General features: G+C 48.5%; 1 protein-coding gene across 1 annotated transcript; it reads left to right on the top strand.

Moving 5' to 3' along the window:
- Positions 1–383: 383 nt before the first annotated feature.
- LOC103808393 (uncharacterized protein C1orf21) lies at positions 384–14,150 on the top strand (the record flags this gene model as incomplete). Its single annotated transcript, XM_009081174.1, has 3 exons — positions 384–460; positions 4,934–4,994; positions 13,382–14,150. Coding segments are annotated over 3 exons (177 nt in total), but the record flags the coding sequence as incomplete, so codon positions are not given.
- Positions 14,151–15,535: the final 1,385 nt, after the last annotated feature.

Below are 15,535 nucleotides of genomic sequence, written 5' to 3'. Positions count from 1 at the left end.
GACTCTGGGACTCCCTGTTAAGGTGCCAGTTGGTGTTATTATTGATGCTGCTCCTCAAGGAGCCAAGCCACAGCCATACACCTCCTTTTTTCTGGTCCACTGGAGGGTTACTGGCCAGCACAGCTGTATGTCCCAGCTGGATATTCCCCAGTGACCCAGAGGCAATGCCTCACCCCACCAAGCCCATGACATTTAAAAATTGCCCACCTGGGATTGTTGCATCCATTGTGTTGCCTTTGATTTTGTTTTCACAGGGCTTTTCTCATTCAGTGGCACAGGCAGAGGAGCCTGAAGCAGCCAAGTGATGCCAAATGCCAGTCACCCTTTGAGTGCTTAGTAGATACTGATGCTCTCTCTGTTGTGTGTCTTTTTGTGTGTTTCAGGAAAAAAGTGCCAGTTCAAATGTAAGACTTAAATCTAATAAAGAGGTCCCAGGATTAGTACATCAACCCAGAGCAAAGTAAGTTCCATTTTCTTTGTTGTTTAAATGGTAATACAAACGAACAGAGGGTTAAGCAGTGTCTGTGGGATTTGGATACTGCCTGGACCAGTGGGTGGCTCCAGCAGCCCCCAAACCATGCTCAGTTAAAGCCCCATGAGTTTTCCTGTGTCCTGAGCCCCATGGCACAGCCCTGGGCAGCTCTTGTGTGACATCCCTCAGCATCCTCTGCTACACAGAGCTTACAGATGTGTGAGATGCCTCTTGCCAGGCCTTGTAGGAAACCCAGACTGTGTTATTGCTCAGCTTCCCTACAACTTGCACCTAAAGAAAATGATATATCCACTAGTGTTCCTAAATACTATTAGTTAAGTTCCCAGGGAGGTTTTTGCTAGCTCTTCACTTAGGTAGCGTTTTTACTGCCTGGGATTGGGAATGGTGAGTTTCTTCCACTGAAAATGGTGATGCTGCTTTGTAGCTGAGAGTTTCCCATCCTTGGTTGGCAGCTCTGTGCCCATAGCCTGGCTGGGATCACTCAGTGTTCCATATGCTATGAGATACTCATCTCTTGTGACAGACCTCATTATTGATATCAGTAATTCATTTCTTATCTAAATCAGTGTTACATTGCCATCACTAATTGGTTTCAAACGAGCAGATTCCATGCAGCCATATATCAGGTTCCTAACGAAGACATGATGGAGCTTTGCTGTTGGGTTTGGAACACTAGTGGAAATGCTGTTCTTTATGAGTGCCTTCAGGGCACTTATTAACTTAAGCTGCATATCAAGTGCCTTGAACATGGTTTCAAGTCTGGAAACTTTAGTAATTTCCTAATCAACTGACAGGATAATTCAGGCTCCTTTCAAAGGGGAGGCCAGAGTGCTTTGGATGTAATAGCAAAGAAATTCACAGGAGGGACGTGGAGGTTAAATCACTCTTCAGCCAAGCTGTACTTCAGTATTGTGGCTCAGCCCTCCCAGCAGGATCAGAGATGTGTTTAAGATTCTTTAACAGGAGGCTGATCACCCTGGGCTGAAAAAGAGCTGTGGCTTTTGGTGGGTCATCCAAGCAGAGGAGCTGTGTGGGGCCAGGGGATCCACTCTTTCATCAAACTTTGAGTTTTGAAGTCCCCACAGAAATCAGAACTCATATTCACTCACCAAAACACCTGTTTTTTTTCTCATTGCATTAGCAGAGTGCAAAAATAAGGAAACTTCTCAGAGAGAGAATGAAATACTAGGTTGTTGGGTAGAACTCCACTTGTTTGCCCAAGGCTGTTTGCCCAACCTTCCACTGCCTTTCTGTTTATAAAGTGGCTACATGTGTTTGAGTTGCTAATCACCAAGTCAGCAAATAGCTGTTATCATGTACAATTTTCTTTTTAAGGCTGATTCCCTAAGCCCCATGACAATTCTGGCTGCAGGGAGGGGTGGCATTGGGGGGAGAAGGGCAACTTAGCTGAAAGAGCAGAAATGAATAGATCATTAGGTGCATATTGTAGGACCTTTCATGTAGAACAGGTGTTATTTCAAAACAAAACATGGACTGGGTACCAAATTGTAAGTTCTTGTACAATGGAGGGAGTTTTAATGTGTCAGCTGATAAGGAATATTGTGAGGGCTCTTTGTCAGTGTGGGAGGATTTAGATTTTTATGTCTACATCCCTGGACTGGAAAACAGTGTTTGTAGGGAGGCAGCAGTGGGTTTATGGGAGTTTGACACAGGCCAAGGTGTTGGTTCTCCCTCTTTACCCTGAGTCCTGGTACCTGCCATACCTTCCTGGGCTTCCTGCATCCTGCCCCAACCCCTCAGGCACTTGCTCTGTTTGTTCATCCTCAAAACTCACTGCACTGACATTTTTAAGGATCAACTACACCCCATCAAGTACACTGCGACAGGTTTGTAACTCAAGGAGTAACAGCAGCCTGAAGCATAAAATGAGAGTAGTATTTCACACTGGTTTTCCCCTGCTGAATCACAGACTCACAGAATGGTTTGGGTTGGCAAGGACCTTAAAAATCATCTAATCCAACTCCCTGTCATGGGCTGGGACACCTCCCATCAGAGCAGGTTGCTCAAGACTCCCAAATCTCATATATATCCCATCTTTTGGGATATATCCCAATATCCCATCTTTTGGCAAAATGTGTTTCATTGGCTTGCCATGAAACAGCTGAAAATGCATTCCTGTGCATCCTGATGTGCTTCTCAGGAGGAAAATTAAATCTGTGTTTCTACTTGGGAAAAGCCTTTTTTCTGCTTTGATTTGATGGGTTTCTGACTCTTCCAGTTGTTCATTACCTCTGTACCTTCCCTGCTCTGCCACAGATGCCACAATTCCCCACACAGCTCCTCAAAACACACACTGTCAGCACTGGGGAGTGTGTTGCATCTCTCAATCATAGGCCAAGGTTTTGCTGCTCGAAACTTGTGTGAAGATCATGGACTGTTCAGGACTTTAAGACCTCTCCTAGGAATCTTCATGTATGTGGCATTGCAAAACTCCATTTTTTCCTGCCTTTTTTTTTTTAGTTTTCTTATAAGCTGTAGTCGGGCTGAGTCACTACATATCAGCTCAATTTATTAGAAATTGGATTTATGCTGTTACAAAGGCAAAACTAGCACTAAGCTACCCAGGAAGGGCTGTCCTGCCCTAAAATCCCTCTCCCAGACACCTGAACATGCAGGTGACTCTGTCACTGCTCCAAGCAGTCACTTCCCACCTGAGATGGGAACCTGAGGGATTGGCAGGCAGCTGGGGACAAAAACTCCACAACCACTGAAAGGTGGATTGTTCCCCCTCCTGAATCACCAGCTTTAGGTTTTAATGCCACTTCTGAGACCTTCTCTTCTGAACTGAGCCTTCCTTTATGTCCAACATAAGCAAATCATTGTATATGTTCATCCTGATAGCGAGGGAGGTCTGAATGCTGAGCTTTGTGGGGAAGTGCAGCCTGTGGTTGGGCACTTAGGGAAGAGTATTAACTCATTACAGCTGAGGAAGAGGGGATGGGTGGGAATTCAGCAGGCCAAGCCAGCTTTTTGTGCTGGAGAGAATCTCCAGGATCTGGGAGTCCTTCTGACCGTTTGGCATCACTGTTAGCACTGGCACCAGTCCCCATCCTCCTTTTTTTGTTGCACACTGAGTCCCTGGCACATTTCCCCAGCCCCCTGAGGGCCCAGGTGCTCCTCCCTGCTGTGGGTCCAGAGGATGCTCCAGCCTCACCTTCCCAGAGGGATGTTATTAATGCAGGAAGGAGGTTCTCACCAACCCCTAACATAAATAAAGCAGGCACACCCCAGATACTGTCTGCCATGCATCCTCATCCTTGTCTCCTTGTCCTTTCCTTTGTGTTTGGCCTTCCTGTGTTTTTAGCTTCCAGATCCCCCTTGGGGAAGGGCCTGAGGTCTTGTGGCACCAACAGTGTTTTACAGACAGCGAGAAGGAGTGTTTTCCAGCCTGCTTTACTCATCCAAAATCATAGAATCCTAGAATTTTAGGGGCTGGAATGGACCTTACAGATCATCTAGTCCCAACCCCTGCCCTGGGCAGGGACACCTCCCACTGTGTGGATATGATCCCCAAATCATATCACTGAGCCTCTTGGTGCTCCAGAATTAGTGGAAGTGAAGGGGCTGGAGCACAGGTTTGAGGAGGAGAGCTGAGGGAGCTGTGAGGGCTCAGTCTGGAGAAAAGGAGGCTCAGGGGGAACTTTCTGCTCTCAACAACTCCTTGACAGGAAATGGTTGCAATTGTCAGTCTCTTCTTCCAGGTACCAAGCAACAGGACAAGAGAAAACGTGCAGTCACCATCCCTGGAGGGATTTAAAAGCCATGTAGATGTGACAACTGGGGACTTGATTAGTGGTGTGCTTGACAGTGCTGGGGAACAGTTGGACTCACTGATCTCAGAGGCCTTGTCCAACCTAAATGATTCTCTGATTCCATGAATACCCTGCTGGGCCCACTGTAAGGACCAGCCCTGTGGGAGGGAGGACCAGCCTGAGCTCACAGATGCTTCTGGGGCTTGGGTGCAGGTGTCTTCTGTAGCAGGACACACAGATCTTCCAGTGCCAGGCTTTAACCTCCTATTGTAGCATCTCATTCTGTGCTGGTGAGGTCAGCAGTCTTGGAAAACCTATCTTGGCACAGAGGGGGTTCTCACTGGCCCAGGGAAAGGTGGTGGGCTGCTGAGTCTCTGCAGTCTGCCTGGAAAAGGGAATTAGTCTCCTCTGGACACACTGATCCGAGTTACCATTCTGAGTGCAGCACATCACACAGGACTGAATGCAGGAATTCTGTGGGCAATCCAAAATAGGGGGAAAAAAAAGGTTTAAAAATTACATTGCAGATGATGTGTGAAGTGATTTGTTCTGCAGTGGTGTGAGCTGACAGCTGGGTCCCTCAGCCACCCTGGGCTGCAGTATCAGCATTTTGTGTCATAATTCCTACCAAACCCTGTGGTACTAAAGCTGTTCCTTTGCCTTGCAGCATGCACATCTCTGAAAGCCAACAGGAATTCTTCAGAATGCTCGATGAAAAAATTGAAAAGGTAAGACATAAGAGTGTGAACACATGTTCTCACTCAGGGGTGGGCACAGAGCTCTGTGGGGAGAACAACTGGACACTGCCTGCTGCAGCACACACATTCTCCATGATTTGGAGGGGCCCAGGATCTCCTTTACTGCTTCATGGTTACATAGTTCAAGTGCAAAGAAGACCAGAAAGGTAAAGAGTTTGCAGGAGGTACAGGACAGAATCCTTTGTATTGTGGGAACTTCACCAGTTGAAGATGAATGGCAAGTTAACTCCAATGTTAGGAGATGTACATGGATGTACATGGACTGCTGGATAAAAGAGCAAAGTAGGATTTTATGTCATTAGTGGTCTGATCTTTCATTTAATCTCTGTGGGAGACAACTGGAATCTTACTGCCTGTAGTATCTGGGATACCCTGGTCATTTCTTGCTGAATCTCTTAAAACAGCTCCTGGCTCCAAGGGACAGTGTAGCTGTAAGTAGGGATAACTCTGCCTAAGTGCTGTGCTGGGAGAAATAATGATGCTGGAGGTGTTTGGAAGAAGGGAGTGAATAGTTCTTTGCACATCTCATTGTCTTGAGCAGCTTTCCTGTGCTTCACAAGGCTTTTAAATGAGAGCCCAGGCTGCTCTGTGGGGAGCAGTGAAGGGTCTGCAGCACAAATCTGATGAGGAGAGGCTGAGGGAGCTGGGGGGACTCAGCCTGGAGAAAAGGAGGCTCAGGAAGGACCTTCTCACCCTCTACAACTCCCTGACAGGAGGTGCAGCCAGGTAGGGGTTGGCCTCTTCTGCCAGGTCACAATAGGATGAGAGGATACAGCCTCCAGCACTGCCAGATTTTTGCTGGTTTTGCCAGTGCTCCTGGTCTTGGAACTTAGGGTGCTACAGTGGGTGAATCTCTTAGTTGTCCCAAGCAACAAATATGTTCCTCTACTCTAAAAGAAAATAAACTATGAAGGCAAAAGAAAGAGAGAAAGGGGAAGAATAGAAGTGAGGAGGAGTTTGTAGATTCCTGAGAATATTTCTGTACCTGGTATTTCACAGGAGTAAGATTTTATGTAACCAAAGTGCATTTAAAAGTAGGATTTTTCCATATCCATAACAGAGCTGTTTCTCCTTTGAATAAATGCATTCACCCTATGAATATTCAGATGCTTTTCCTGGACATCATCACCTTCCATAATGTCAAACCCAAAATCTCCAGTGACATGAATTTTGCAAAGATCTATCTTATCTACAGACCAGACCAGCTGAGGCTGCATCTAATTATGAATGTTGGTTTGGTTTTGTTCTGAAGATTTGTTTCAGGGCACTAACACCACTCACTCACCAGCTGCCACATTGAGATGCAGCTGACTGTGTCTCCTCCCTGTTTGGGTCCTGCTCTCAGATGTTTACAGGTGATCTCCAGGGTGCTTGGACTAATTTATCTTCTAGATCAGGAGTTTGTGTGTTCAGGGGAAATACACAATTTATCTGTCAGGGAGAGACAGAGCTCTCCTGCATTTCAGGCTGCTGACAGCTGATGGGATTGGCAGGAGTTAGTGTGCAGCTGAACATGGGATTTATGTTCTCTGGGGACCTCCTGTGCCTGGAGGAAATAGTCTTCCTAAGGGAATTTTGGGGGGCTTTAATTAATCTTTTCCCACAACACCTTCCTTTTTCTAGGTATCACCGCAGATGAGATTCAGATTAGATGTTAGGAACAATGTTTTCCCTGTTGTGGTGTTGAGGCCCTGGGATATTGCCCAGGGAGGTGGTGCAGTCACCATCCCTGGAGGTGTTTCAGAGGTGTCTGGATCTGGTGCTGGAGGATCTGGGTTAGGAGTTCCAGCAGTGACAGCTTAATGGTTGGACTCAATGATCTTAGGGGTCTCCTGCAACCTTGATGGCTCCATGATTCTATGAAATGCCAAAAAGTTTGGCAAACGTGAGAGGTTTTATCTGATCCCTAAATAGCATTTTGAGCCCTTCTCCAGGGAAATGCAGGACAGCAGCTGAGCAATGACAAGAGTTCTGTCAGTGAGCAGCTCCCCAGCTGCAGCAGAAATAGTCTGCAGGGGTTGAGGGGGTGTTGCCTGTGTGCTGAGATCCCAAAACACGTCGTAATGTTCCTGTGGTCAGCGTGGCCATGGTGGTGTGGGCTGTGTCAGGGAGACACGCTGTCCCTCACCAGCTCTGTGGGCTGTGTCTGCAGAAACTCTGCAGGCAGGAGCAAAACATCCCTCAGCTTGCACTGAAATCCCAAGGGGTGTTGGGTCACCTCATACAAATGAGTAACAACAACTCTTACGTGTGAGCGACGCACGAGGGAGGGAAATGAAATGGGATTTTGGACTCGGCACAGCGATGGGATGGACCAGGAAGGTCAGCGTAAAGAGAAGTGGGAGATGGAAAGAACACAGGCTGACACTGCAGCAGCTCAGAGTATGAAGTGTTTATGAATCCTGGAGATCAAAACAAGCCTTAATGACACAGGCTGGAGGATTTCTCTGGGAGTCTAGGCCCATGGCACACACAAGGGTTCCTGTCTGCCCCTGCAAGGGTCAACTGCCTCCTGCAAATGCCACCCCAAGGGAGAAAGCAGAGTGTCAGCCCCGACGTGTGGAGCTTCTGTCTCCCAAAATTCAATGTCAAAACACTGTGAGGCGTTCAGAGGGAGACATCTGTTCCTGTCTCTGTGTGAGTGTCTCTCCCTGCTCGAGGAGCTGGAGCTGAACTTGCCTGCGTGGAACTGCGTGTGATTATGGTAGTTCAATTCCTGGGGTTTGTTGGAAGGAAGAAATACTGAAATGAAGGCTGAGGTAGGGCTGACTGGGAATGTGAAAGTTAGCCTTGCATGTAGGGTGAGATGTTGGTTCTGCTGGAGTCAACTCAGTTATTTCAGAGAGACCTGTATTGGAGGTAAAAATACCCCCAAAACCTGATGAGAACCCAGAGATAAAAAGTTATGTGTGAGACTGGGAGCAGTTGGGTAGAGTTAAGCAGTTGACAGCACAGGAAACAGTAGCTATGTGCCACAGAGATGTGTGACATGTGATGTCAGACCGTGGAGTGTTCCTGTGATGGTGTCCCCATGGCATGGAATGTTCCTGTGATGGTGTCCCCATGGCATGGAATGTTCCTGTGATGGTGTCCCCATGGCATGGAATGTTCCTGTGATGGTGTCCCCATGGCATGGAATGTTCCTGTGATGGTGTCCCCATGGCATGGAATGTTCCTGTGATGGTGTCCCCATGGCATGGAATGTTCCTGTGATGGTGTCCCCATGGCATGGAATGTTCCTGTGATGGTGTCCCCATGGCATGGAATGTTCCTGTGATGGTGTCCCCATGGCATGGAATGTTCCTGTGATGGTGTCCCCATGGCATGGAATGTTCCTGTGATGGTGTCCCCATGGCATGGAATGTTCCTGTGATGGTGTCCCCATGGCATGGAATGTTCCTGTGATGGTGTCCCCATGGCATGGAATGTTCCTGTGATGGTGTCCCCATGGCATGGAATGTTCCTGTGATGGTGTCCCCATGGCATGGAATGTTCCTGTGATGGTGTCCCCATGGCATGGAATGTTCCTGTGATGGTGTCCCCATGGCATGGCAGCAGGCAGCCAGGATCCAGGAGATTGAGAGGTTGGGCACCTCTCCCTGTGGCTGTGGGATGGTTTCAGGTGCTGCTGGCAGAGTGGCAGAGGGTGAGCACAGCTTCAGCACCACACCAAGGCTGGATGTGCAGCAGTTGAGGAGAGGAAAAGTGAAGACTAAGGCACCTGAGAGCAGCATGAGGCCTGTGAGTGGTGGTGAAGCTGGTTAGAAACACTCCTGACATCTCCCAGTGGCTGCAGAGAGTCCTCTTGGGGCTTCACGCTCGCTGGAGGTATTGCAATTAGTGTCACAGTGCCACGAGCTCAGAGGAGAATGGAGTCGAGGCAGGAGTGAGGAGGCAGCTCACCTGCTGTGTGTGATCATCATTTGTCGAAGATGAGGCTTGCCTGAAGTCACAGAAATAGATTCCAGCAGAGGATGAGCAACAGGTAATAGCAGCAATTAAGCTGGAGGAGAGCATTTCCCCAGAGTGAACTGGAAAGATGTGGGTCAGGAGTACAAGTGATTAGCTTGACCTGAGAGATGAAACCAGAAATACAGTTTGGGAAGCTGAGAAGGAAGCAGAGAGTGACTGACACATCTCTCCTGGAGCTGCTGGGTGGATCTGAGAGCTGCTGTGCCCCAGGGAGGAGAAATGGGCCCCACTAGCTGCAGCCAGGACAGGACAGTCACTGCACTCCCTGGGATAAATCTGGGTTTGAACCACCACTTCTGATTAAGAAGGTAGAAACGTGTCCTGGTATAAAGCCAATTGTATTGGTATTCAGGCAAATAGATTAATTACCTGGGTTCTCTCTAATCTAATAGTGCAAGGACTAATTTAATCAGGTGTTGTATGTGGGTTCACAGAGTCACTGTGAAACACACAGTGAAGAATTAATGTCTCTCCTGAAGTTTCTCCAGTCTCGGGGGGTTTTGTTCTTTCTACATCTCAGATTTATTTGGACCCTGATTCTGCAGGACCCTGTGCAAGCTCCATGTCACCCCCTGAGAAGAAAGCCCAGCACAGGAAGGACATAGACCTGTTGGAGCAGGTGCAGAGGAGGCTGTGAAGGTGACTAGAGGGATGGAGCAGCTCTGCTGTGAGGAAAGGCTGAGAGAGTTGGGATTGTTCAGCCTGGAAGGGGCTCCAGGGAGACCTTAGTGCTGTCTGGATAAGGGCATGTAGTGACAGGACACAGGGATTGACTTCCCACTGCCAGAGGGCAAGGATAGGTGGGATACTGGGAAGAAATTCTTCCCTGTGAGGTGCTGAGGCTCTGGCACAGGTTGCCCAGAGAAGCTGTGGCTGCTCCATCCCTGGAGGTGTCCAAGGCCAGGTTGGATGGGGCTTGGAGCAACCTGGGCTGGTGGAAGGTGTTCATCAGGAATTATCTCCTTGAAGTATATCTTGTCATTGTAGGCTGTGGCACAGTCTGTAGGCAACTGTCTCGTTGTGGGGAAAAGGCTGAGGGATAATCCAACAGTTGACAAGCAATTTCTGGGGTTCTATCTGAGGATTGCAACCCCATAAGAGAAGCACTTTGTGGCTTAAAAAGAACCAAGCCAAAACAATCCAGGGCAGCTGTACCAGGAGGAAATCATCACTTGTCCCATAGTCTTAAACCATTTCCTATATGGTTTATGAAAAATAATCACAATGCAAACATGTTCATGGGCAAAAATGAGATTCAGAAGTGTCATAGCATGTGAAGGTGACTTGATATGAGCTCTGGTGTGGTCAGTGGACACCCTGAGCCTGGGGCATCGTGTTGGCACCACCACAGGAGATGTCACTTTGGGTCAAGAGCTCGTTGGGTTTGCACACCAGCGCTGGTGTTGGGTGAATGTGCAGGGGTTGTCTGCTCACCTAGGCAGGGGGAGCTGGCTGGAGAGTGCCCAGACCATGGGAGAGAGATGCCTGGCATCAACTGGCTCCATGCCCTCGTTAGTAAAGCTGAGCATGCAGCACAGGAGAGGACACAAAGCAGCTCCTTGTGCAGGACTCGGTGCCGTTCGGGCAGGGACGTTGCTACCCGAAACGTATGCAAGGACAGAATGATTAGGCTGCAACTCATTAGCAAAGTGGATTGCTCTTAATGACTCCATTGATTATTTTTTTTTTCCCCCTACCGAAAGGAGAAACGGACAAAAATGAGCACAGTATACAATTATTTGGTGCCGCCTCCCGGCGTTTTCTTCCCAGCCTTTCTGCGAGGGCTGTAAACAAAACCAGATGGATGAAAAGGGTTCCCACCACAGAGCCAGGGCCAGCACTGAAAGGGGCCACTGTGTCCCAGCCCTTTCAGCCCTTGCAGAAGAAAGGGCTGCTTGGTGCAGCTCATTTCCCTCTCCCGACCCGGCCACCCTCCTCTTCCTCGTCTCCTGGGCAGGGCTGTGCTCTGAGGGTGCTGGTGCCAAGCTGTGGAGGAAGCATCCCAGTCCTGCCCCCTCTACAGCAGCCCACTGAGCTGGGAGGGCTGTGCTCTTTATTGGTGTGTCACCCACACAATGGGCAAAAGGCCTTTTCCTGGGAGGTTTTCTCCTTATGCTTTTGTTTCTCTGAAAGGATGTCATCAGCTCGGATGCTTCCCCTGCTTGGGGCATGGGGAGGGTAGTGCTTCCTAGGGGTGGGAGTGGGATGAGCCTTTCTGGCTCAAGCAGCAGGAAGAGTGCATCAGGCTGCTTTTTTATTGCCTTAAATTCACACACTTGTTAAGAAATCATAGGATTTTAGGGGTTGGAATGGAGCTTAGGGATCATCCAGCCCCAACCCCTGCCCAGGGCAGGACACCTCCCACCAGAGCAGGTTGCTCAAGGCTTCATGGGTTTTTCCATGTTTTGTGTCTGTTTGAGCCTCTGAAAGCAGTGATGGACACTGGTAGGAGCACAGTGGGGAGTGATGGTCCAGAGGGCTGTCACTTGAGCTGGGGAACCAGGTAAGTGAATCTCCTGGAGATGCTCTGAGCCTCAGCCATCATTTGTGCCTTTCAGAGCTCTGAAACATATTGGGCAAAGCCTTCATCACTACCAGCTTGCTCCTGGTTTTGTCCAGATGCATTGTGGTCCCTTGCCTGGAGAAAACTGACAGATTTGGGCTTTGCTGCAAAGTAGTTCAGTGTTCCTCCTCTCTGAGGCAAAGCTTTTACTTTAAAAAAATGTATTTTTTTTTCCATGCTTTCTGGGTCAGTGATTGCTGAATTGGAATTTGGGCTGATTAGTCTCTTGGGGTCTTTTTTAACATACTGAGAAAACCCTTCTGCTGACAGTGCTGTGCCACAGGGAGCGGTGGGAGCGCGTTCCTGGCTGTGGGTCCTCCAGCACAGCCAGCTCTGCAGTCTCTCCAGCAGCACTGGGGTGATCACTGCAGACACATTCTGCAGCCTTTGTTCCTGAGCTGGATCCCAGCTGTGCTCCCAGATAAACTGCTCACGGCATCCAGAAACTTCTCCCTTTTGTTTTGCTTTTGTCTTTCCTCCTTCCTCTTTGCAGACAGTGACAGGTTTTGATGTGTGGGGTAGAAAGGGACTCTCTGTTGTCCCACTCTGGGTTGGTATCTTCTGCTTACAGAGGTGGCTGAGCTTGCTCTGTTGCAGGTTGGAGACTCTCACGTTTCTCCTCTTCTGCTTCTGTTAAGGGGTTGGAATGGAGCTTAGAGATGATCCAGCCCCAACCCCTGCCCTGGGCAGGGACACCTCCCAGCAGAGCAGGTTGCTCAAGGCTCATCCAACCTGGCTGTGAACACTGCCAGGGTTGGGGCAGCCACAGCCTCCCTGGGCACCCTGGGACAGGGTCTCACCACCACAACAGGGAAAACTTCTGCCTAATAGCTAATCTAAATTTCCCTCTTTGAATTTCTCCCCATTACTCCTTATCCTGTCCCTGCAGCTCCTAACACAGATCCCTCTGCAGCTTCCCTGGAGCCTCTTCAAGTTGCTCTGAGGTCTCCATACAATGTTCCCTTCTCCAGGCTGAGCAGCTCCAACTCTCTCAATCTGTTTTTGTAGGGACATACAAGCACTTGGGTGATGGACCTGGTGCTATCACTGGGAATATTACCAAGGCTGAGATTTAGGTTACTGCATTTGAGGCACTTGTTTGACACAAGATATCTTGGGTGGCTTGTGTTGAACAGTTCAGCTCCAGCTGGTTTTGTGCAGAGCTACAAGGACAGTCCCACTGGATCCTTCTGCTGCTGCTTGGCAGACACAGGTAGTGAGGGATGGGATACATCTTCTCCAGACCATCCCAAGGGGAATGCCTAGAGAGATGCTGCTGCCAGTCTCGTGTTTGGGGTGGGACAGGAGGCTTGGCATGGCTGGTCTGATCAGACCACTGTTTGGGAAGCTCAGCCTGTATCCCCCATTGTGAGAGTGTGATTTCAATGTGAATGGTATCTCAGCCCTAGGTTAAACTCTGGCTGGGGTTATCAGATGAGGTATTCTTGCTCACAGCAGCTGGCTCAGAGGATTTCCTGCCTCAGTGCGTTTGCCTCGGAGATTATCTTTTCACAACAATCCACAGGGTTGTGTCCACAAGGTGTATCTTCACACAAAATGGGTTTGTAAATCAGTTTATTGGGCTCCCCCTGGGAGTGAGTCTAGAGGATGACATTTATGAGACTGACAGTGAGGAAAGGGAAGAGTTTCCTATCCCAGTTCCACGGTTGGAGTTGTCCAAACTCCATTGAAGGTTTCTACCCAGCTCTGAACTTAAACCTCCCAGGTTTGGAGAGCTGATAGGCATTCCTAGCAAGCCCTGCCTTGGTTTGTTGCTGTCTGCAGTCACCGTGTACAAACTGTGTGGGTTTTCTCCCTGCAGGGTCGTGACTATTGTTCAGAAGAGGAGGATGTCACATAGTGCCAACTCTGCCGCTCGCCCCAGGAGTTCTACTGTGTAAATAGATTCCAACCCAGTCGAGACCTTTTGGAAGTCTTCTAGAGCGAACAGCACTACATAACAGAAGAAGATCATTTCCACATTATATGCTCCATTCAGTTACAGTGTTTCTTAATGACCAGATTGAGGAATATTGCTAAGAACTCGTAAGGAACTGTTTTTGTTGCTGCTAGTTAAAACTTGTTGCAACTTCTCACTTTTTTTTCTGTGTCCAGATACGCAGCAAATCCTTCAAAGTTAATCCGAAAGACATTGTTGATTTTCTGGAGGCCTCTGGCCTGTTTTCTATCAGATGAGGTAGTGTTATACAAAGCTTCCATAAGTGAACATTCAAGCATCTAAGAACACCCTTAAGCTGTGTGTCAATCCGCCCGGGCCGGAGTGCTTATTAGTGCTGGTGATTCCAAGCTTTGGAGATGGGATGTTTTTTGCCATGGCAGGCCTTGTTTCTCTGCTGAGAAGAAGCTGAGAAACTAGTATCCATTAAAAAGCATGTTGTCACTGAAATACTGGAAGTGATGCAGGAGCAGGAATTTGTATTTTGAGAGGAAAAAGAGTTTCATTTAATAGGTATCTTAATCGAGGACTAAGCTTGCAGTATTGGCTTTGCTGAGCACGAATGGGAGTGTGATCACAATCATTTTGAATCTCTTTTTTTCTAAGGAAATAAACATTTTACTGTTTTTATGTATTCTTGTCTTTTACCATTCCTACAACACAAGGTTTTAAGAGTCTGGGGACAAGGAAGACCAACCTAGCTCTCCGTCTTGATGAGCCCCATGGATCTAACCTCTTAAAGCAGCTCTGTGCCAACTGGGAGGATCTTGTTGTGTGTCCTGTAGAGTTTATTTTTCCATATTAAATGGAGAGGATATTACCTTCTCAAAAGCAGATGTAATATTTTTAACAAATGCTGTCATGAGTTAAAAAAAAAAAAAAAAACCTAAGGAAAAAAAATACAGCTTTTGTATTTATTATTTCAAAGATTGTTACCTGTGCTGATGTTTCTTCCTGCTTGGAGGCCGTGTGAGGGCCAGGTCTGCTCTGATGCCAGGGAGACACTGTTGGTGTGTAGTTTGCTGTGTTGGTTTTGTTGCTCTGATGCCTGTGGTGGATGTGGGTTAGCCCAGGAGATTGGTGACATCTGTCAGGACGTGGAGTGGGACACTCTGCCCAAGTGTTGGCCACTTTGCACTGGACCTGCTGAAAATCTGATCCCTTGAAGGGCTTCTAGGTCCCTCCAAGATCTGAAAATGTCTGAATTATTGGGGAGTTTCTTGGCTAAAGAGGTTTCTCCATCAGTGTTTGCTCTGAGTGGTGTTGGACAGTCACAGAAGGGTCAGGTTGGAAGGGACCACAGTGGGTCACCTGGTCCAACCTCCCTGCTCAAGCAGAGCCAGCCCAGAGCACATCTTGGTCCAAGTCAATTTTCATTCCCTATCCCTGCTGTGCTGTACCTGGAATATGTCAAACCACCCCAAGTTCCTCATGCTCACCCCCCTGCACTGGGTTTGCCCTGGGGCAGTGGGGTAGGGAGGACCAGGGCTGGGTGTGAGCACCTCCAGTGTGTGAGGCTCTGTGTCTGTTTCCTTGGGGCAGGAGCTGTGTCTGGGCTCTGCAGGCTCCCCAGTGTCCTGCTCTCCTGCCAGCCCCAGTCTGAGCCCAGTGCATTCCAGCCCTGAGACAACTCAAGTGCTCCCAAGCTTCAGCAGCTTTCCCTGTAGGAGCTCAGTGTCAGGGTCCTCTCTGGCCTGTTCAGCTTTGTCGTGGTGATGGTCAGAAATTTCCAGGCAATTCTGATTTTCCTAAATCCTCACTGCACTTTGGCAGCTGCTTTGGCCCTGCAGCTCTTCCCAAGCATCCTGACCTCCTTGGAGATGAGGTTTCCCTGCCTTCCTCCCATCACACCATCCTTCCTGGGGCTCTTCCCAAGCATCCTGACCTCCTTGGAGATGAGGTTTCCCTGCCTTCCTCCCATCACACCATCCTTCCTGGGGCTGTTGGCATCTCTCAGGGCTGTGGAGATGTTTGATTTGTGATGAATTCTCTAAGGTGATATGGTTTTTTTCCATTACT

Source organism: Acanthisitta chloris, unplaced genomic scaffold (assembly GCF_000695815.1).
Source record: "Acanthisitta chloris isolate BGI_N310 unplaced genomic scaffold, ASM69581v1 scaffold1008, whole genome shotgun sequence".
In the NCBI taxonomy this organism is placed as follows: Eukaryota; Metazoa; Chordata; class Aves; order Passeriformes; family Acanthisittidae; genus Acanthisitta; species Acanthisitta chloris.
Note: the sequence above shows the minus strand (reverse complement) of the source record. Positions and strands in the feature narration are given on the sequence as shown.